We start from the raw sequence: 23,410 nt of genomic DNA, 5'->3' as shown, positions 1-23,410 counted from the left end.
CGGAGGGTGTGATCCGGGGAGAAGCGATCGCCCTGGGGGGAGGCTTGGGCCGGGCGCGCGAGGAGGGTCGCTGGGGGCCGGGCTAGGCGGCCCCGGGGAGCGGACTTGGGGACCCCCCCCCCCCCGAAAGCGACTCCAGCTGGGGCACGACACTGCCAGCGCCTCCGGAGCTCCGGCCCAAGAGGGAGTGGGGCAGGAGCAAACTTTCTTGGGGGGTGGGAGCCGAACTCTGCCGGGGCGGCGCGGGGAGGGCCGGCTGTCGGTGCCGCCGGAGGGCGCAGGGCCGGCGGCGGCGGAGGGGGGGCCCGGGGCGCGAGGCGGAGCCCGGGCGCGCCGCCAGGCTGGTGGGGAGGGGGAGGGGGGGTCCGGCGGGCGGCAGATTCCCTCCGGCTCCCGGGGAGCCGCGGCAGGACCGGCCAGGAGGCGCCATGGAGGGGAGCCCCATCCCGGTGCTGACGGTGCCCACGGTGCCCTACGAGGACCAGCGGCCGGCGGGCGGCGGGGGGCTGCGGCGGCCCACCGGCCTCTTCGAGGGCCAGCGCAACTACCTGCCCAACTTCATCCAGAGCGTGCTGTCGTCCATCGACCTGCGCGACCGCCAGGGCTGCACCATGGTGGTGGGCAGCGACGGCAGGTACTTCAGCAGGACGGCCACCGAGATCGTGGTGCAGATGGCCGCGGCCAACGGGGTGAGTGACCCGCCCCGGCCGAGCCTCGCTTCCCGTCCGCCGTCCGCCCCCCCCCCCCGCCCCCCCCCCGCCCCCCCCCCCCCGCCCCCCCCCGCTCCCCATCCCGGGTCCTCTCCTCCAGCGGCCCGCAGCCTCCCCGCTTCCGGGACGCCCCACGGTGTCCGCGCCCACCGCCCCAAGGCCTTCAGGGTTCTGCCTCCGGGGACCCCGCCGCGTCGCCCTGACCTCACCCGGACTCGGAGTCCCGCACCTGCCCGCGGTCCGGTTGGGCCTTCTCCTCCCCAGCCCTTCACAACTATTTGTTCTGACCCGCGTCCACTGCCCTTCCAACCCGCGCTTCTTCCCTAGGCCGGCAACGCAGTGTTTCCCCCCCCTTTTTCCTTCTTTTTTTTCCCCCTCCCGTGTTCTATCTGCTGTCCCCTCCTTCCACCCTAAATTTTGGCTCCGCCAGAAATTGAACGGGAGTGTTGTCTCAAACACACCCGCGGGTACACACACACACACACACACACACACACACACACACACACCAGCGTTGATCCCTGACGCATTTGGCAAGAGTGCACCCTAAAGTTTTTTTTTTTTTTTAATATAAGTGGTTTGTGAACCCAGGGGAATTACTTCACTGTTGATCTGATGAGGGTAGGGATGGGGTGGAGATCAGTTTGATGCTCTACAGCCTGGGCTCGCAGTTGTGTCTGTGGGGGTAGCTCCGAATGATCGGAGATGAGGCTTACGATGCCTTCCTTGAAGCAATTCCTAACTCCTCTGCAAGAAGCTCTTTGGCGTTTGACTGCGTTTTGTGTCTCTTCCCCCCATTCTGTGTCCCTCCTGATTTCCTCTCTGTTCTCCCACGACCTCTGCAGGCTTCTTTTGCCATCTGAGTTCTCAGACCTTGGGTTTTCCCTTCTTCTCCCTCCTCCCTTTCTGTCCTACAACTAGAAACACCTTCTGGCATCATCCCATACCCCAATTTCCTCCTTCCGCAACCAGGCAGGGCAGCTTTCCCACCGTGTCTGCAAGAGGGACCCCTCACTGCAGGGGTCTCTGTGGGAAACATTGTCTAAAAGAGTAATTTCAGTCTTGGTAATACGGTCGGGTGCACGTACATAGCACATTTAAGTGAAATCTCTGCCGATGTGTATGGGAGTGTGAACATTAAAAAAAAGAAAGAAACTGAATGGAGTGCCTGGGTGGCTCAGTAGTTAAGTGTCTGACTTCAGCTCAGGTCATGAACTCACAGTTTGCGGGTTCGAGCCCCGCGTCGGGCTCTGTGCTGACAGCTCAGAGCCTGGAGCCCGCTTTGGATTCTGTGTCTCCCTCTCTCTCTGGCCCTCCCCACTTGTGCTCTCTCTCTGTCTCTCAAAAATAAACATTAAAAATTTTTTTTAAAAAGACACTACATAATTATCTGGCATTTGGACTCCCTTTTGCCTTCCTGATCCCCTCTGTTTAGCGTTCTCAACTTCTTTCTTTTTTTAATCTTTAGGGCTGTCCATGCTTCATTTTGTCTACTATAATTCCCCTCGCTCAGTGTTTTAGGGATGACGGAAGTGGATTTTTTTTTTTTTTAAGTAAAATAACCCAAAAGCAATTAGGAGAAAAGAGCCGAGGGGTGTGATGGGTAGTGGAGACGATGCTGCTGGAGATTCAAGACTTGTATTTCTCTCTGGTTCCGTACTTGGGATTGATGGAAGTTGGCTTGAATCGGGGAGTTGGAGACAGGTTGACGAACGGTCTTTTACTCTGTCGGACACAGCTGTTCCCGTGGAGTGACGGAGAATAATGGGCCTTGGGGGAGATGTGGCAGCTTTCATATTCTTTCCCGGGCCACTTTTTCCGGGACATGAGAGAAATATCCGCTTATTTATCACGGGTGAGATTTGAGAAGCTACAGTTGTTGATTTGCACGGGCAAATTATTATGAAGCTTTCTTATTTCTTGGCACGCTTGATGATCAGGACTCCACGACCTCTTCAATGGGTCTCCTCTGATAAATACATTTCATTTACGTTAAGGGTAGAGTTGATTTTAGGAGATAGTGTATGTTAATAAATGGTTAAGATAGAGTCACACTTAACCTGGTGGTTGTTCCGTGGGACAGAATGACAAGTTAAAATACACATATAAGCACCATCTGTTAAAGTATCCGAAAGCATTATTTCTAAAATCGGTGGGTATGGGCGAAGGGAATGGTCCACATTTATCAGTGTTTCAGGCAGCCAGTTTTAACCTATTTTTTTCCTCATTTTGTTCACCTTCTTGAGGGCTTTTGCTAAAGCCAATGAATGACCTGAAGGCTGGCCTTCAGGAGAACGGGGGTTTACGAAAAGCCAGATTGGTCTTGAATGATGGGTAATTGATGAGAAGGAGCTTGCCCCCTGACTTGGCCTGCGGAGTTACACTCAGGAATGAGGAGTTTTGATTCTGAAAGCTTTTGATTCTTGCCTTTTTAAAAAGCGTTCGCGTTAGACATTCATAATAGGCTAGAAAGATTGTAGAAACATACAATGTATTCTCTTGGAACTGACTTGGATGTGACTGTGTGGGTTGCATTCTCTGTATCCGAAAAATCTTGGTTTTGATAGAAAAAGTTAATTTTACTATACAGTTTAATGTTAAAAAAAAAAACCCAGCAGTTGCTCTTCGATTATATAATTGCTGAAGGGGAACAGAAGTTTGGAATCTCCAAAATGGTGGATGGCACTACTTATGTTTTAATATACCATCGAGTTTGAAATAGCTTCTCAGACATATACCTATTCAATTTGGGATAAATTTTTTTTTATTATAAAATTATGAAAATTTCAAACTTTTGGAAAAGTGGGGAGAATAGATAAATGACATCCGTATGCCCATACCCTAGATTGTTCACATTTTTTTTTCTATATATGTTTCATCTTTTTTTGAGGGCTATTGTACTTTAAAGTATATTAAAGAAAATGACATTTTATCCCTAAATTCAATGTGGATCTGTAAAAACTGAGAACCATTTTCTTGATAGTTACAATATCATTATCATCCCAAATAAAATAAAACATGATTTCTTTGTATCATTTATTACCCAGTACACATTCAGATCTCCTCAATTATTCTGAAATGTCTTTCATAGCTATTTTTTCAGACTAGTTTCTTCTACTCAAGGAACACACAGTGGATTTGGTTATTTGTCTTAAGTCTCTTTTAATCTAGAAATTACCTCCCTCTTTATTTTTATTTCGTATTAATGAAACTGACTTGTTGAAGAGACTAGGTTGATTGGTTGTCCTGTAGAATGCTCCTCTCCGCCCCCGACCCTTACTTGAATTTTCTGATCTTTTTTTTTTATGGTGTCATTTAACTTTTCACTATATTTCCTGTGTGTGTGTGTGTGTGTGTGTGTGTGTGTGTGTGTGTGCGCGCGCGCGCGCTAGAAATTAGTTCAAAAGGTTTCATTAGATTCAGGCTCAATATTTTCTTTTTCTTTTTTTCTTTTGCAAGACAATTTTATAGGCACAGATGTATATTCATGTTATATCTTGTTAGGAAACATTTTCTGGTTGACCCATTATTCATGATGCTGAGATGATTATAGGGCTATTGTGGTGATTGCCTCTTCTTCCAGTATTTTCCCTCTTGAAACTAGCCAGTAGCCTGCAGAGTGAACTTTGTACCATGTGAATATCCCTTTCCTGTCAACTTTTATCTGATGGTTTGAGCATCTGTTAATGATCCTGGCTTGAGTGGTTTATTTCATTAGGGTTTTCAAAATGATTTTTGAATTCTCTAATTCCATCTACATGCATTTAGCTGCATTTTCTTATGAACTGGGCATTTTCCTCACTATTGGGCTATTTGGTTATTCTGTAATATAGTTCCTTCTGGAACAGCAGAACACATGTTTATCTTTCTCTCTTTCAAAAATGTTTATTTTTGAGAGAGAGAGAGAGAGAGACAGAGACAGAGGGAGAGAGAGAGAGAATGGGGGAGGGCAGAGAGAGAGCGGGGGACAGAAGATCCAAAGTGGGCTCGCACTGACAGCAGGGAACCCTAAGAGGGGTTCAAACTTGGCAACTGTGGGATCATCTGAGCTGAAGTCAGATGCTCAACCAACTGAGCCACCTCGGTGCCCCTCTTTCTCTGTTTAAATCACCACCTTTCAGAATAAGGATTTGGTGAAATAGCTACTTCCGCTGGTGACACGTGAATTTTGTTTTGCTTTTCCTCTTTTGAATATCACTATGGACTCTTGAATTTGTATACGATGAATTTGAGTGGATTAGTAAATAAAGGAGAAGAGATTTTTTTTAACCTGTTTTTGTAATTTTTATGTGGCTGTGTGAACTTATCTAAAAAGTCCCCGGAAGTATTTTAATTCTCTTTTAAAGATACAAACTGTGTCATACTATATAGAGCAAAAGAAAAATACTAAGTATGAGGAGTAAAGAGCATCATTTAAAAGAACTGGGAAACTTTATTGCTAATTTAAACTTAGTTTGTAACTAATTGATCTTTTATCCTATTTCTTTTTCCATCTGCTTCAGGTACTCTGCAGGGGTTTAAATTCTCTAGGTGTCAATTTATTCTAATCTCATGAAGATTTCAAGAGCTAAATGCAAATAATGGCTACATTATGAATAAATGCCTTTGCCTTCCTCTGGGTGGATCCATGTGTGACTAAGGGCGTCTCTCTCTCTCTCCTCTTTGTTCTAATCTTTTTTTTTTTTTAAGTCCTAAAATACCTTTAATACTGGACAGATGGCAGCGCTGTGTCTGCCTCAAGACATTTCTGACTTTTTCTAAAGTCTTCTGTCTCTGGAGATGACACTGTGTATCATCGCTGCCCGATAGAACTTTCTATGGTGGCGGAAAGGTTCTGTAATCTGTCCTAGCCACTAGTCACATGTGATTATCAAACACTTGAAGTGCACCTGCTGTGACTGAAGAACTGAATCTTACGTATTATTTAATACTGAAATTTAAATTTAAATAGCTACAAGCGGTTAATAGCTATCATACTGGAGAGCACAGCTCTGTCACTTAACATTTGTTTATTTTTATTTTGTTTTTTTTATGAATATAATTTATTGTCAAATTGGCTTACATAGAACACCCAGTGCTCATCCCAACAAGTGCCCTCCTCAGTGCCCATCACCCAGTTTCCCTCCCCGCCCCCCATCCCCAGCCCCACCATCCACCCTGTTTATTCTCTGTATTTAAGAGTCTCTTATGGTTTGCCTCCCTCCCTATTTGTAACTATTTTTTCCCCTTCCCTTCCCCCATGGTCTTCTGTTCAGTTTCTCAAGATCCACATATGAGTGAAAATATATGATACCTATCCTTCTCTGACTGACTTATTTCACTCAGCGTAATACCTTCCAGTTCCATCCATGTTGCTGCAAATGGCAGGACTTCATTCTTTCTCACTGCCATATAACTTAACATTTAAAATCTAGTATTTTTTTTCAGCGGAGCCAGACCGTTACAACCAAAAGCAACTTGAAGTTAACTAAAGTAGGGCACCCAATGCTACCAAGGCATATTTGGCAAACCCAAACGAGATTTCGTCCTATGATAACCACACTCTCTTTTGACTTTAGCCTGGGAGACAATGAGGTATGGTGGAAAAATCACTGTGCCGGCAGCTGGAAGGCTCACTTTCTTTTCCTAGCTCTGTCGTACAAGTTGCAGACCAAATGCTTCAGCCTCTTGAAATACCTAGAAACCACTTGTTTCCTCATCTATAAATTGGGTATGACAGCATGACTGAATTATCCTGGGAATCAAATGGAGAGCTGCCACCAAAAGCATTTTGTAACATCCGTAGCTTTAAGAAGTGTCAGGGAATATTATTGCGGCCCGTGACTGCATCTCATACAATAATGATTTGACTGCATGTGTTGAACCGAACGGCATAGAGCTCTGTCGCACGTTTTAGCCGAGAGAAAATCCTTTTGTTGATCGGCCACACACCGTACTGGCTATGGGATAATCGCCAATGGTAACGGTAATGTTAGCAGTACCGTTCAGCTTCCAGAATTCAAGAACTCCTCGATGCCTTGTGAAGTCTTTTATGGGTAGAAGTTGAAGGGCAGTGGTATGAAGAAGGCTGGGTCAGCAAGGGACTTGGGTGCGGCTTCGGGAAGGTTGCTTACACTGGTTGTGTTTGATGCTAAAAGGTGGTTGTTTCAAAGAATGGGAATGCACCTGCCTTGACATTTCTTAGAACTGTCTGGGTTACAAATTTTGATGTGGCCCCAAAGAAAAAGGAAAATAGATTTGCAAGGGAGGCAGGCTGGGATGTGGCGGTGTGTGGGCTGTCCAGAGGGAAGCAAGCCGGTGTCTCAACACCGAAACCTTCTTTCCTGGAATGGATCTGGAAACCTGGGCTGGGCCGGCTTCAGGTCTTGTCTCCAGAAGGGAAACAGAACCGGATGGTGACTGCTCTGCATCTTCCGGTGTTCACTACAGAATAGGTGAATGGAATGAGCTGCTGTGGCCCAGACATTAGGAAGAGTGGGTTTGGGATACACAAGAAAGCCCTCAAGAGACTGCTAGAACTTTATCTTGCTTCCCCTCCCAAATCCCCATCCCTGGGTTTTGGAAGTGGCAAGTCTATTATATGAGAAATAGCAAATTTTAGGGTGTCCTTGGCTCCATCCATCTTCCTGTTCAGTCAGTTCATCCTTGAATCTTTTAGCCTCAAGTCTTCATTCACTCTTTTTTTTTAATGGGGAAGGAAAAGGAATGGGAGAGGTTTTGTGAACAGCTGGGCCCTCCCAGTTGCTGGGGTGGGTTATTTTAAGCTTTGTTGAATGTGTCCAGAGACCCAGATGACATTTTTAACTAAGCTACTTTATTAAATCTTGGGATAAAGCATAATGATGTTTATTGAACACGCACACACACTCACACACACACACACACACACACACACACACCAGCAACATTATGTGTGAAACTTGCCCTATGAATTTTCTATAAAACATCTGTTCTCTCTGAGCCCTTCGTGAACTATGCAAGTTTGGTAGTTTCTGTTAAGACTTGAGGGATAGAAGTTGGAACCTAGTTTTGAGGAATCTAAGCATAGGTATTGGCTTCACTAACCTTAACCTCTGTCTTTTGGGCCCTAGCCACTCTTGTATTAGACAACAGTAAGATAAGCGAATCCTGTAATAGGATTTGAACAGGATTATTTGAGAATAACAGGCAGGGGGATAAAAAGGTATGGATTTCCCAGGGATTTTTAAATCGAAGGTAGAAAGCTCAGTGTCCTTTGTTAGCCTACAGCTTTGACAGTTAATTGCCAGCACTCATGATTTGGCCAATATGCCTTTAATGTTTACACTTGCATAGCCAAAGGAAAAGCCTTGGGTCCTTTTATCTGACTTGACTCTCACTGATTACGAATAAGAGGATATCTGGAATATACACAAGGCTTGTTAACATCCACATTTTCTTAAGCTTTAAATACCTTTCATCTCCTATATTTTTAGTGACGTCAAATTTCGGAGTGATGCTTGTATTCGTAGGAAGAGAAAATTTTCAGGAGCGCTCAATCTCCAAAGAAATCCTTTCCCTTGGCATAAAGTCACAGAAATTTTCTTTCCCTTTCCAAGTCTCTACCTATAGGTGTTTTGCAGAAATATAATATTTAATTGTTGCCCTTCTATTATTTTCCTCCAAGAAGAGTCCTCTTTTGTGGCTAGGGGCATCTGGTTTTGTTTTTAGGGCTTTCTTTTTTTTTTTTTTTTTAATTTTTTTTTCAACGTTTATTTATTTTTGGGACAGAGAGAGACAGAGCGTGAACGGGGGAGGGGCAGAGAGAGAGGGAGACACAGAATCGGAAACAGGCTCCAGGCTCCGAGCCATCAGCCCAGAGCCCGACGCGGGGCTCGAACCCACGGACCGCGAGATCGTGACCTGGCTGAAGTCGGACGCTTAACCGACTGCGCCACCCAGGCGCCCCTGTTTTTAGGGCTTTCTAATGGAAAGAGAAAAGTTGAAATCAGAAGACCAGAGTTTATTCTATTTGGCAAAAGATGCCACAGAGTACTGGGAGGAGAGTTTTATCACAAATGGTTAATATACGTAGCGTATGAAAAGCTTTTCCAAGTTAGTAAAAAAAATTCAGAAAATTCAGAAGAACCATTGTCAACTACAACGACAAACGCCTGAAAAGGACATCCTCATTAATAACTGAAGAAATAGAAACAAAAAAAAATCCATCAAGATGAAAAAAATTGAAAGCACTCAGGGTTGGCGTGAATGTTGGAAAATTGTCGTGTTAAATCGACATGTTAAATTGTCATGTTAAATGGGAGTTGAATCGATAAACCTTTTGGCTGGGCAGTTTGGCAGTGTGTGTCAAAAGTAATGGACTATTTATCCAATAATCCAAGAATCCCTTAATCTAAGAATCTATCCTGTAAATTTCCTGATACGAATGTGGAGACGTCTACGTACAAGAACACTAAGAACACTGCTGTAAACATTTATATGTTTAACAGGAGAGAACAGGTACATAATTTGTGGCACGGTCACACCATGGATGCGTTAAAACGCATGAACAAAGGAGGTGGACCTATATGGACATGAAAAGGCTGTGAATGATCGTTTATATTCAGTGAAACAAATTAGTAGGGGATCATGGGTAGCATGATGCCACTGTTGGGTAGGCATAGAAAATAGGGTTGGAAGGACATACTCCAGCTAACAGGTAACAGTGAATACGTCTGGGGTATGTGGGTGCATATGGCGGGAGAAGGAGAATCTTCTCCCTTACTACGTCATATACTTCTCTTTACTAAACGATCATCCATGGATGTGCATTGCTTTGGTCATTCAACACATCAGTAAAGAATAACAAAGCAAAAAGGAGAAGCTCTGAGTTTGAATGATGACACCTCCATTTGTAACTTATATGACCGTGGAGAAGTCACCTGGCCTTCTGGGATTTGCTTCCTCCTTTATCAAAATAGGGAAGGTAAAACCACTTTCTGCACATCTTCCAGGGTGGATGGGACGATTGAAGACGGTAACGGATTATTAGGAGTTATTTATTCACGTAACACAATTATCACCAAACTCTTTCCCTCCGAATAGAATAAAAGGACGTGTGCACATGTACATTTTCTTTTAGTCTCGGTAGCTTTACGGATCAGAAAATGCCTGTTGCTGTGGAGATCACAGTTCTTTGGTAAGGCTTCTACTGGACTTTTGGTACTCCGCCATGCTGCGGGCTAAGGCTTGGGCGGTGACTCCTGAAGTCACCATCCCGTCCCCGCTCCTCGTGTGTGCATACGCCACACACACACACACACACACACACACACACACACACACACACACACACACACACACCCTGCCTCAGACATCGAGGTGGCAGCAGCTGCTCTGGCATGGACTTGAACTCAAAGGATTGTTTTTCTTCGCAGGGTCTGTGCATTATTTCGTGTTACGAATTAGCCGAGTCCGGGCCAAGCTTTTCCACACCTTAAACCTTTCTGAGGCTCGCGCTGTGTTAAAGCAGAACACCCCTCTACCGAAGCCAGCTCTTAATCTGCTCGTTTCATGAGGATTTTCCAGCCTAATGGACTGGGCCACGTGAGAGATTACTGAGAGGAACAGACCAGGCAGAGGCTAAGAGACTCCACGCTAATCTGCTGAGGCGTCTGAAAATGCACAGCTGTAGGCACTAGAGATGCGTTGAAGTGTTCGGTCAGGATGTTTGTCAGGGGTGCCTGGTCCTGCAGCCTTGCTGAATGTTTGGTTAGGAGGCATAATCTTTTTTGGGACAGCATCTCCCAAACGTAAAGTGACAGATGCAGACGCGGAATATAATACAGAAGACCCAGCCCTGCTGTCATAAATAACTGTAAATTGTTGAATCTTGCTGAGTTGTAAATCTTTTATTGCCGGGGTCTTTAGGTCACTGGAACAGAGTATAAGGAGTGGGGGCTCTTAGCAAATGGCCTCTGATTATTTCCCAACCAGACAGAAATGGGTCTGATGGAATTTATTTAACAAGCCACATAAATGCATTTTAATGGATTGTGACAACTACTCTGAAAAAAAAAAAAAACCCACATGGCTATAGAGACTGAGTTTTGAGGGGAACATATAGGCACATATACGTGTGTGTGTGTGTGTGTGTGTATCTTCATGTATATATATGTGTGTGTGTGTGTATATATATATACATATATATAATTTTTTTCTGTCTACCTATAAATGTGCCAGATGGAAAGTATTCTTAAGCATTTAGAAAGTTTATCAAATAGCTTATGTGTGTGCACATGTGCACAGAACTCCCCCTCCTCCAAATATGTGTCTTCTTCCCTGGATGTATTCAAGAGGAGAGTAGACCAGATTTCAGAAACATATGAAGCCTGCAGAGACCCGAAGGAGGTGACTTAATGTTCCCAAATGATCTATGTTTCTATGATAATGAATAGAACTTGTGCTGGAGTTGGATGGGCTGAAAGTAAGAAATATAAGTAATATAAATCATACTGTTCTAGGCAGGAATCTGTCTTGCAGGGACAGCTTTCTGCAGTGAGCTCAACACCACGGGTAAGTTAGGAGATCGGCACAGCACATAGCAGGAGACAGTACACGTCAGAGGCACAGACAGGGGCAAGGAAAGAAAAAGATGAAGGTCACGACAGGGGTACAGACATGGTCCTGTCACTCCTTACCATGGGCGTCAGCAGCTTCTCAGTCAGGAGGCCTGGTGGTCGAAGAAAAAAGACCTTGTACTTACGTAGGCAGGTTACAACTAATTTGCTATTTCATTATTGGCAGGCTACATTCGGTTTACCTGATTTTGTAGCGTGGTTTTAGTCCTCAAACGCTTTTTAGTTTCGCATCTAAAAACCTCGGGTGGAAGAACGCTTTTATATTAGTCTATGAAGGACGGTACATTTAAATAATGGAAGACTATATAGACGCTAAAATCGCGTTGTGGAAGAATAGTCAGTGACGTAGAGACACAGACGCCAGGGAAGGGCTGGGTATATTAAGTGAAAGATGTAGGTGACAGAAAATCCCTTCTGCAAAAATATGGAACTATGTAAATGAAAGAGACAGAAAGGGAAATGGAGATACCAAGATACAAACAGTACACACAGAAAGTTAACAGTGTTCATTTTTAGATTCACAGATCACTCTTATTTTCTTTTTTTTTTTATTTTTTTTTTTTTAAATTTTTTTTTTTTCAACGTTTATTTATTTTTGGGACAGAGAGAGACAGAGCATGAACGGGGGAGGGGCAGAGAGAGAGGGAGACACAGAATCGGAAACAGGCTCCAGGCTCCGAGCCATCAGCCCAGAGCCCGACGCGGGGCTCGAACTCACGGACCGCGAGGTCGTGACCTGGCTGAAGTCGGACGCTCAACCGACTGCGCCACCCAGGCGCCCCTCTTATTTTCTTCTTGCTGATGTGTTCTTCCTAAATGTTCAAAAAAGGAATGTATATAATATATAAGTAATTATATATATTTACTGAATTATATATATTTATTATATATATTGTATATAATTATGTTATATACAATATATATTAAATATAGTATATAATTATATTATATACTATATATTATATATACTTAATTATATATATTTACATAAATATATGTAATTATATATAAGTGTATATATAATATATATGTATATATATTATACACTTATACACACACACATAACACATATAACATATCTACACATATATGTTATATACAATGTATATTATATACATATAATATATACATGCACACGCACACATAACACACATAACATGTATACACATGTTATATATTACATATATACATGTTACATATGTATACATACACACGTGTAATATATAACATATGTTATGTGCATATGTGTATGTATAATATGTGTATATAATATACATTGTATATAATGTATATATGTATATATATAGCATATGTGTTATATATATTTGTAATTAGAAAACCATTGTAGGTTAGCAAAACGACAAATTCATTCAATTGCTATGAATTACGGAATTCACACCTAAGAATTAAGAAATGGTACGAGGACGAGGAAGGAAAGCAAGGGTAGGGCCCTGAGTATTTACTTGGTGTCAGACACTGAGCTGCAGCTTGCTTACATTACCTCCTCTCACCCTCCATCCGTTAGATAATAAAACCAAGAGACAGAAGCACCTTGCCCGAAGCCACATAGCTAGCAGGTGGCGAGGCAGTTTGTATCTCCTTTCTTGTTGGATCCCTAAATCTCAGATCATCTCTGGGCACTCAACTCTGCCTTCTTGACCCAGGTAGATCCAGTGGTTCCTATCCTGGTCTTCATTTGGATTGATCACTTCATAAAACAGCAGCAAATAGACCCTTTCTTATTTTATTTTTTAAACGTTTATTTATTTTTTAGACAGAGAGAGACAGAGCATGAATGGGGGAGGGTCAGAGAGAGGGAGACACAGAATCCGAAACAGGCTCCAGGCTCCGAGCTGTCAGCACAGAGCCCGACGCGGGGCTCAAACTCACAGACCGCCAGATCGTGACCTGAGCCGAAGTCAGACGCTTAACCGACTGAGCCACCCAGGCGCCCCGACCCTTTCTTATTTTAGTGAGCCAAGTTCTGTACCTTAAGGTGAAGATTTCAGTATTTTCCAAGCACTGAATTACCTAAATACCAGAAGGGACAGAAGTTCTAATGTCACCGCCCCCATATTGCACCTGAGGAAGGCTAGATGGCCTGATTCTCAATGAGCTCTTGAGAAATAGAACTTGGCCCAAACTTCTGGATGCCTGCAACCTCTCTGCACCTGTCCGGAAGTTAGGGACTGAATGCGAAATCCATCTTGGTTCGATTCTAGTGGGCTCTTGTCTCCCATTCCAGCCCCTAAGTGTGTGCATACAGACTTCCAGGGGGACGGGAAGCTGAGGATGGGCTGTTACTCCCATCTGGTCTCCATGTAACAAAGCCTGTAACTGCATAATTATCCATGTGCAAATGGAGAAGTCCCTTGATGTTTGGATAACCACATCCATGTCTTGAGTTTGTTATTTCTCGAAATTCCACTTAGCTGTCTCCTGCTTCCTCATGTACCGCACTGCACAAAGCCTGGCGGCCCTCCCTGGCAGCTGGGGCTGAAAGGCGGAAGGACGCCCTGCCATCATGGCAGCCTGGCTTTGGCCTTTCTTCATGGGTTTTGGTTTTTGTTTAGCCGAGAAGACAGGAAATATGTCTTTGTGTATCTGGCTTTCCATGCACTCTGGAGATGGCCGTGGCGGTGGCTGTGTGGTCCCGCACAGCACTCGCTCTGTGAACCATCAAGGAAGCTTCTGTTTATTGCTCTTTTTGTGCTCTGATTGCTTCGGGAATTGCAGGGCTGTGACACTGCGAGTGGAGAATATTGAGGAATGTCATGCTTACTTTTTCTTTTCTCACTTTGGGACTCTTTTTAACAAATGACTTATTTAAGGCTGAAAGGAAATCATCCGGGGGGAGGCATAGTTAAGGGAGTTCGTTCACACATGAAAACAATCCCGTACTCATTAGTGTTACGTGACCGGGGAAAACTCACGTGGCGTCAAAATTCTGCCCCTGCTCTGAGATCCTCGCCTGCGGCTTTCAGCTGCACAGCGCTGCTCTCTAGGACTTTGAGTTAATTAGAAACTGTGAACTCGCGGCTAAATCTAATTTAGGAGAATCGTCGTCAGCGACGATGCTACGCCCATGCAGGGGTGCAGCAGTCCTGCCGCGGTCCAGGTGAGGTTTCAGAGCTGATGGGAGTTACTGACAGCAAGTTAGGAGAACGGACACAGCGAGATGGGTTAAGTACCCGCAGCCGGGAAATGTGGCTAATTGCATGCTGCCCCCTGCTCCGCCCTCTCTGTCCTAAGATTTTAGGAGTCCCAGCTCAGTAGGAACAAGTTCATGCTGTGTCTGTGTCTCTGTGTGTCTGGGAAAGCGTGTGTCTCTCGTTTGTCCGTGTGACAGTGTTCACGTGGCTACCTGGGACCCGTACGTGGGTGCCACCTGTTGCGTGTGTACGTGACCATGCAGTCGGGTCCACTTTGCCCCTCTTTCCAAGCGGGAACAGAAGGACGTGTTCCTCGGTGGCAGGAAAGCCCACCCTGGTCCCCCCTCCTCCAGCCAAAACCAGATCACGTGGAAACTGGAGAAAGCCCCGCGAGGGGGGGGTCAGGAGGGAGCAGCAGAATGCCTTGACGTGGACCCCCTCCCCGCCCCGGGCTGCGGTCTGGGTTTCAGTCGGGAATACAAGTCAGATGCTGCCTCAATGCCGTAAACAAAGCCAACACTGCTTGTGTAAGTAGACTGACTCCTTGCACTGCAACGGTCTGCTACATTGGCCCGGGGGGATGGGGAGCATTTCTAGGGCTTCTGTTGGAAAGTGAAATGGTAGTTTAAGGGATAACCTGTTGTCTGAAAGGGAATTTGAAGTGTTGGAGGAGGGGGATGCAATTCGGGGGAGGCAGGACTCCCATCTCCACCTTTTAACTTTGAAAGTGAGTGCTCTTTGCTTCAACAACAGGGCTTCCGAAGGCTCTATTTCTTTGATCAATTACCAGCTCTTGAAACCACATTTTCCCCAATGACGTTTGTCTTGGGATGACTGGTAGAGGCAGAGCTGACGGAAGACGAGGAAACAAACAGCCACGCAGAGCAGAGGGTGAGGTGAAGAGGAAGGACAGAGATGGCGCGATGCGGCCACCAACCCGGGAATGCAGGGCGGCCACCAGAAGCTGGTAAAGGCATGGATCAGATTGTCCCCTGAAGCCTTCGGAGGAAGGGGGCCCTGCTGGAGTTCAGACTTCTGGCCTCCAGAACCACGAGAGACTCACTTTGTCTGGTTTTTAAGCCACCACGTTTATGGCAATTTGCTACATCAGAGCCTCAGGAAATGAATATAGATTTTACATTTGTTTAGAGATTTTTGGTTTAGTTTCTCACGGCTGCTGTAACTAACTGCCATTAACACGGTGGCTTAAAACAACAGAAATTTCGTCTGTCACAGTTTAGAGGCCAGAAGTCCGAAATCCAGCAGGGCCGTGCTGCCACTGGGGGCTCTAAGGGAGAATCATTCCATGCCTCTTATGGCTTCCGGTGGCTCCCACATTCTTTGGCATTCCTTGGCTTGTGGCCACTTTCCTCTGATCTCTGCCTCTTCCTCTGGATGTATCTTCTCTCCTGTGTCTCTCCTTCAGCGAGAACCAAGTTCCTTCCCCACCATTATGGAACTGGTCCAAATGCAATCAACCCGCCACCAGCTGGTTAGCTGATCACCTCGGGAATGATGCCATATTGGGAACTCAGTGTTGGTCTCTACTCCTGGCAGATCGCACGCCCAGTGGTGGCCGTAGCCAGGTTGGCTTTGGCGAGAGGAAATCTATGTTGCTGAGCCCACGTATAACCTCCCTTCTTGCCACTGTGGCCGCTTGGTTCCTGAGCCCGTCGGTCAATGACACGAGTGGCTGGGGTAAGAAGCTGACCGGTATTCACAGAACAGGTCATCCTACCCACTTGATTTGTAAAGTCACTCCCTGCTCAAGTCACTTTTTAGTGAGCATTCGCAGGGGATGCAAATATCTTCGTGATTTCCCGTGTCTTACCTTAGAAGCACTGTCACTTACTCTCATGTATCTTCTCCAGCCCTTACCGTGCCTCAGATGCCCCCCAACTAGATTTATATTCAGCGTACAGCCCTACCCCATTTTTATGGTATCGGTGGTTTAATGAGCAGGGCTACCTGGGTAAAATTTCCAGATAATCCGAACTTAATCTTCTGTTAATCAGTGATAACCAGAATGTTAAAGGGTGAATTTTTATTCAAGTATTTTTTTTTCTCACATGAACGTTCTTAAACAGAATATATAGTACCTTTTCAAAAAAGAAATCATTGAGATTCATTTCAGATATAAAGTTGGTCTATAATCTTGACTACTTAACAAATGAGTTGTACCTATTTATTTTTGTATTTTTTCCAAGTCCTGGTCACAAGGCATATAGAACTTTACATTGTCGTAATAGCGTAACACTTACTTTGTATTCGGCGTTTTTGATTTAGCATTAAAGCGTTGTCTTTGTTCCTTCTATACCATTTAAGAAAATGTCATTTGTTATAGCAAGTAAGCCTTTTTAACAGTAAACAACTTTTATTGCCTTTAAACACAGTGGAGAGTTATGTCTCACCCCTGTCAGAGGGTTTTGGCTGTTGAGCAAAGATTCTTGGCTTCCATCTTGTGGCTCTGTCTCTCCTAGAGCCGCGCGTTCACCTGCACGGAGTCTGTGGAAGAGGAACTAGGCACATGAGGTAGATCTGTTTCTCACCATCTTTGGCCCAGAAGGCACAGGCGTTACTTCTGTTCCCTTCTCTTGTTCGTTTATCGTCTGCTGTGAAATTAGTCGTGTGGCCACACTAGATGCAAGGGTGGTCTGGGAAATGTAGCCCCTGGCTGGGGGCTGGAGGGGGGTGCTATTCAGTGACACGTCTGTCCTGTGGAAGCAGATCATAACGTTTTGTGGGCTGTGAACCAAGTCTACCACAGCTGCACAACCTTGGTAATTACCCTTTAAAATGGCTGAGGAATATTCTATATGTTGGTGCATCACGCTTTACTTGATAGGTCCTTCATTATTTATTCTCTCTTATTTATAAAGATTGTTTTTAATTTTTCACTTCTAACGAATACCACTGTAAGAATACACACACATTCCTCTCCCCGCCCCCCCCTTAAAGATGGTTTCTTTACGAGCAATTCTAAAAAGGTGGGAGAGACAGAAATTTGCGAGCAAAGGTTACAAATGTTTTTCAGAGTCGTGAATCTACAGACTTATTCCTTGAGGGCGGTGACTAGTGTGATTATTGTCCCTGTGTCTTTCCCATCTTGATAAATGACACCATCACCCATTAAGTTATTGAAGGTAGTAATCTGGGAGTGGATTCTTCCCCTCACTGGCCCTTGTATTCGTCGTTCATTGCTGTGCAAGAAATTATGACACAACTGATGGCCTAAAATGATCACGAATCTTTATTTGGCTCACAGCTAGATAGGTGAGAATTTGGCTCACAGCTGGATAGGTTGTTCTCACCTGGGGACTCTCATGAGGTCACAGTCACATACTCCTGGGGTCTTTTTCATAGGAAGGTTTGACAGGGACCGGAGGATCCTTTGCAAGATGATCCACTCGCACAGCTGGCTAGTTGCCGCTGGCTGTCAGTTCCTCTCCCTATGGGTGCTTATGCAGGGCTCCTTGCATGTCTTCATGACAGAATGGCTGGTCCCCTGTAGAGTGAGTCAACAATCCAAGAGAGCAAGACGGAAGCGACAGTGTCATGTATGGCCTCACCTTGGAAGCCACACACTCTCAGTTCTTCAGTGTTCTACTCACCATGCGGTTCTGCCCTGTTGGTGTGGGAGGGTCTGCGCAAAGACCCCACTACCAGAAGGCAAGGGTCACTGGGCGCCATCTTGAAGGCTGGCTACCAGAGTTCCAGTCTTCCGTATTTCATTCCAACTACATGTTCTTTTCATTCTCCCTCTTCCAAAATCTCAAATAGAATCTCTTCATTTCATTTCTCCTGTCTCTTGCCTAGTCCAAGACTATCCATACTCAGCTCTGCTGTGATAGCCTTCCACCTGATCTTTCGGCTCATCACTCTAATGCATTCTTCACATAGCAGCCGTTCGTTTTTCCAGTGAATTAATTCAACATATTAATTGTGTTCTTACTACATAATAGGTTTGTTCTAGATTGTCAGAATATAGCAGTGAAGAAAACAAAGACCTTAGAGCTTCTATAAAGCAGGGAAATAAATGAATAATAATGGGAAGTATTAGGTGGTAATATACATACTACAGAAGATTAAAACAGGCTAAACGAAGGAGAGGGCAATAGGAAAATTAGGAATGTGTGGGTGCTGTATTATACAGGTCTGTCAAGGGTGCTGTCTCTGATTAGTTGACATTGGGACAGAAACCCCAAAAGATAGAAGGAGGCAGGCATGCAAATATCTGGGTAAGAGAGTTCTAAGCAGAGGGAAGAGCAAAGACAAAGGCCCTGATCATGCTTGATGTGTCTGAGGGATGGTAAACCAGCCAGTACGGCTAGAGCAGAGGAAGGAGGACAGCGGAGGGCATCAGGTGTTGCAGGGCTTACAGAGGACGTTGACAACTTTGGCTTTACTTTGGGTTGGTGCAAAAGTCATTGAAACCTTTTGCTGACATGATACAACTTGCTTTTTATTTTTTATTTAAAAAAAATTTTTTTTTCAACGTTTATTTATTTTTGGGACAGCGAGAGACAGAGCATGAACGGGGGAGGGGCAGAGAGAGGAGACACAGAATCGGAAACAGGCTCCAGGCTCTGAGCCATCAGCCCAGAGCCTGACGCAGGGCTTGAACTCACGGACTGCGAGATCGTGACCTGGCTGAAGTCGGACGCTTAACCGACTGCGCCACCCAGGCGCCCCCCAACTTGCTTTTTAAAAAGGTCGTTTGGACTGCTCGTTCTGTGATCTATTTTTTTTTTTAAATGTTTATTTATTTGTTTTATCCCAAGCAGGCTCTGCATTCAGGCGTGGAGTCCATCGTGGGGCTCCATCTCGTGACTGTGAGATCATGACCTGAGCAAAATCAAGAGTCAGACGCTTAACCCACTGAGCCACCCAGGCGCCCCTCATCCTGTGACCTTTTAAAATGTAAATGATATCAGGTCACTTCCACTGCTTAAAGCCTTCTAGGAATTCCCATTGCACGGCTATTATGATCGCCATGTTTATTGCTATTATTGAAATTGACACCCCACTATTCTCTATCACAGAACCCTGCTGATTTCCTTCCTAATACATATCTGACTAGCAAATATTATTATTAGGCTGTTTATGGTCTGTCTCCTCCACTTGAAAATATGTACTCTGAGGATGTTGTGGGTCTTTCTATACTAAATCGTCCCAGGACTCTGTTGTTCTTGGAGCTCTTGTGTTTGTTCTTTGCACATTTTTTTCTGTGTCTTCCCTCATTGTCATATTTGGTCGGTGACCTACTTCTAGCAATGCTAGAGTTTGTTCGCAGTTCTATCAAGCTCACAGGTGGTGCCCATGCTGCTGGTCCCTCGAGTAACAAGGGGGTTTGATCACCAGGCTCAACTGAACATTGAAATCACCTGTAGAGCTTTAAAGACTATGAAGCCTTGACCTACTCCTAGATAGGCCAGTATAATTAGTCTGAGATGCCGTCTGAATATTGGTAACTTGAAGGCTTCCTTAGGGATTCTGAATTGTAGTAACATTTGAGAACCACGGGATTAGATGACATTGGTCTCTATTTTAAGACAAAGCATACCGAGTAATACTCTGTAGGGCTATGTGGCTTTCTTTTTTAAAATTCAGCTTAGTAGCTACAGAAAGACTCTGGCCACACCCATGGATGACTTCCAGATCTCTGCCTAGCATGGCCAGATAGTTTCTCCAGTGTCCCAACACACACTGTCAGTGGCAGAAATAAAATTCTTGCCTTCATAAGAGCGGTTGTTCTGAGTGCATTCAAATACACCTGCTGACGAAAAGGCTATAGGAAGCCAGGACTCTTCTGTATGAATTTGTGCTCAGGCAGAGAGAAGAAGGGGATGAAGCAGAGAAAACCTACATTTCTTTTTTCTTATAATTTCTAGCATGTTCATGTGCAGAGTTTCTAAGCCAGTAACAAACTAAGAACCTCTTGTGTAGAGGAACCTTCATGAAGGTTCTAAGGTTCTAAGAACCTTCATGCTAACCCTTTGGTCGTCAGAACTGGAGGGGCACATGTACCCCAATGTTTATAGCAGCTCTTTTAACAATAGCCAAATTATGGAAAGAGCCCAAATGTCCATCAACTGACGAATGGATAAAGAGGTGTGTGTGTGTGTGTGTGTGTGTGTGTATATATATATATATATATATATATATATATAATGGAATACTACTTGGCAATGAGAAAGAATGAAATCCTGCCATTTGCAACAATGTGAAGGAACTGGAAGGTATTATGCTAAGTGAAATAATTCAGAGAAAGACAGATATCATGTTTTCACTCATGTGGAACTTGAGAAGCTTAATGGAGGACCATGGGGGAAGAGAAGGGGAAAAACAGTTTCAAACAGAGAGGGAAGCAAACCATAAGAGACTCTTGAATGCAGAGAACAAACTAAGCACTGATGGTGGGGGCGGGAGAGGGGAAAGTGGATGATGGGCATTGAGGAGGGCACTTGTTGGGATGAGCACTGGGTGTTGTATGTAAACGATGAACCATGGGAATCTACCCCCCCAAACCAAGAGCACATTGTATACACTGTATGTTAGCTGACTTGACAATAAATTGTATATAGATATAAAGTGGATGTTTCAAACTACTAAAAATCAATGGGGCAGGTCCAATTTACAGCTTAATAGTTGGCTGCTACATGTGGGTGCCCCAACTGGTGTTGGAGATACTGGGCAGGAGGCAATGCCAGAGCTCTCCTTTACCCCTTAACCCAAAGCCCACTCTATGCCTTTTGCAAGTGATTGACTGTGTGTTAACAGAGCCTGGGGCACTTCCCATTGAAATGCCTTTGATCCCGTGTAACTGGATTGATTTTTTTCCTTGGCTGATCTAGATTGGACGACTGATTATTGGACAGAATGGCATCTTGTCGACACCTGCTGTTTCCTGCATTATCAGAAAGATCAAGGCCGCCGGTGGAATCATTCTAACAGCCAGCCACTGCCCTGGGGGACCAGCTGGAGAGTTTGGAGTGAAGTTCAATGTTGCCAATGGAGGTATGTAGTTTAGAGGATACCTTAATCTTCACGGTTTCTGTCCTCTTAGGTTATTGTAGTCTTACAATGACTCTCTGATGGTAGACGAGCAAGGTGGAGAGGAAGTGGCTCAGAAAGTTCCAGTGAGGGATCTGTCTTAGGGTTCTCCAGAGGAACAGAACCAGTAGGCTATAAAGAGATTTATTATAAGGAATTGGCTGGGTTCCCGTTCAACATGACAACGTAGGAATATCTGGTACTCACCTCCTCCCATGGACACACCGAATCTACCGATATATGGAACAATTGCCTCTGAAAAACAAAAACCAAAACCTAAAAACTAGCACAGCAACCCCTTTCCATAGGGCAAGTGAGAGGGAAACCACTTCGAAGTGGGTTGAAGAGGCTGGGACACAAACCCACCACCGGTGAAATGATCCACCCTCTGGAGAGAACAGAAAACCTAGAGAGTCTCCCCAAGAAAGGGAGGGTTTGTACTCTACTTTGGGCACCCCACCTTTTAAGACTGGTACTCGAGAGATGCGCCCCCCAAAACATCTGGCTTTGAAGACCATCTGGCTCGTGCCCTCAACCTGAGGACTATGACAAACTGAGGGATGGCTCTTAAAGGGCCTACCCACAGCCACACCTGCCCCGGGCCCAGCGAGGGAGTTAGCTCACATGATTATGGAGGCTGACAAGTCTGGAGACTGTAGACCCAGGAGAGCGATGGCAGAGTTCTAGTCTGAGTCCCGAGGCCTGAAAAACAGCACTACTGATGGTGGAAGTTCCAGTCCGAGACCAGGTTCAGATTCAAAGGCAGGAGAGAACCACTGTCTCAGCTTGAAGCCAGACAGGGAGAGTGACTTCTCCCTTACTCAGCCTCTTGTTCTGTCCAGGCTCTCAGTGGGCTCTCAGATGAGGCCACCGGTAGTGGGCACTTTACACAGTGTCCTGGATGCTAATCTCTTCTAGAAACCCCCTTACAGACACACCCGGGATAAGGTTTCACCAAATATCTGGGCACTGTGGGGCTCAGTCAGGTTGACATATAAAACTAACCCCACAACGCTTGAGGTGGCCTAATGAGATCTCGAACCTATTTGGTGTTTTGCGCCTCTGTACTTCTTAGCACAGTCAAATGGTTGAATAATTGGTGCTTATCTGATGTGGAAGGGGTCTGGATTAAAAAAAGAATTTTTTTTAATGTTTATTTATTTTTGAGAGAGACAGAGTGTGAGTGGGGGAGGGGAAGAGAGAAAGGGAGACAGAATCCAGAGCAGGCTCCAGGCTCTGAGCTGTCAGCACAGAGCCCAATGTGGGGCTTGAACCCACAAGTCATGAGATCATGACCTGAGCCAAAGTCGGATGCTTAACCAACTGAGCCACCCATGCACCCCTAGAAGGGCTCTGGAGTTTAAAGTAGGAACTTACTCTAAGTCATTTAGACCATTCCTGTTATTTGGCAGATGAACAAATCAAATCCCCAAGAGGCTCTTGTTCAAGTTCACATGGCTGCTCAAAGCCAGACAAATGAGTTTTTAACGTAACTCATAGACTTCCTCTTTCCTATAGCGTTGACTTTGTCTCACTGAAATGCTTATGATCGTTCCACTTTTTTCTTATATTAACAGATATTTATAGTTTGGAGGTCTTTGTGGGGTGGTTTATATATATAGGGGTGAATTAGAAGAACAATTTTAATTTTTTTTAATGTTTATTTATTATTGAGAGACAGAGACACAGAGCATGATCAGGGGAGGGGCAGAGAGAGGGGGAGACACAGAATCCAAAGCAGGCTCCATGCTCCGAGCTGTCAGCACAGAGCCCGATGTGGGGCTCAAACCCACGAACTGTGAGATCAGGACCTGAGCCAGTCGGTCGCCTAACCAACTGAGCCACCCAGGCGCCCCGAAACACAATTTTAAACACATATTAAGTTAAGGAGAATAAT

At 45.0% G+C, this 23,410-nt stretch overlaps 1 protein-coding gene across 2 annotated transcripts in view; it reads left to right on the top strand.

Annotated features, from left to right (window-relative positions):
• Nucleotides 1-340: 340 nt before the first annotated feature.
• Nucleotides 341-23,410, top strand: part of PGM5 (phosphoglucomutase 5) — a 185,185-nt gene continuing 162,115 nt past the window's right edge. Inside the window, exons 1-2 of one of the 2 annotated variants that reach the window (XM_047830922.1) lie at nucleotides 341-689; nucleotides 21,315-21,477. In XM_047830922.1, coding sequence (XP_047686878.1) covers nucleotides 429-689; nucleotides 21,315-21,477 — 424 coding nt within the window. In that variant the 5' untranslated portion in view covers nucleotides 341-428. The remainder of the gene's footprint in view (nucleotides 690-21,314; nucleotides 21,478-23,410) is intronic. The other variant, XM_047830921.1, reaches the window with a different exon arrangement.

Source organism: Prionailurus viverrinus, chromosome D4, assembly GCF_022837055.1.
Source record: "Prionailurus viverrinus isolate Anna chromosome D4, UM_Priviv_1.0, whole genome shotgun sequence".
NCBI classification, from domain to species: domain Eukaryota; kingdom Metazoa; phylum Chordata; class Mammalia; order Carnivora; family Felidae; genus Prionailurus; species Prionailurus viverrinus.
Note: the sequence above shows the minus strand (reverse complement) of the source record. Positions and strands in the feature narration are given on the sequence as shown.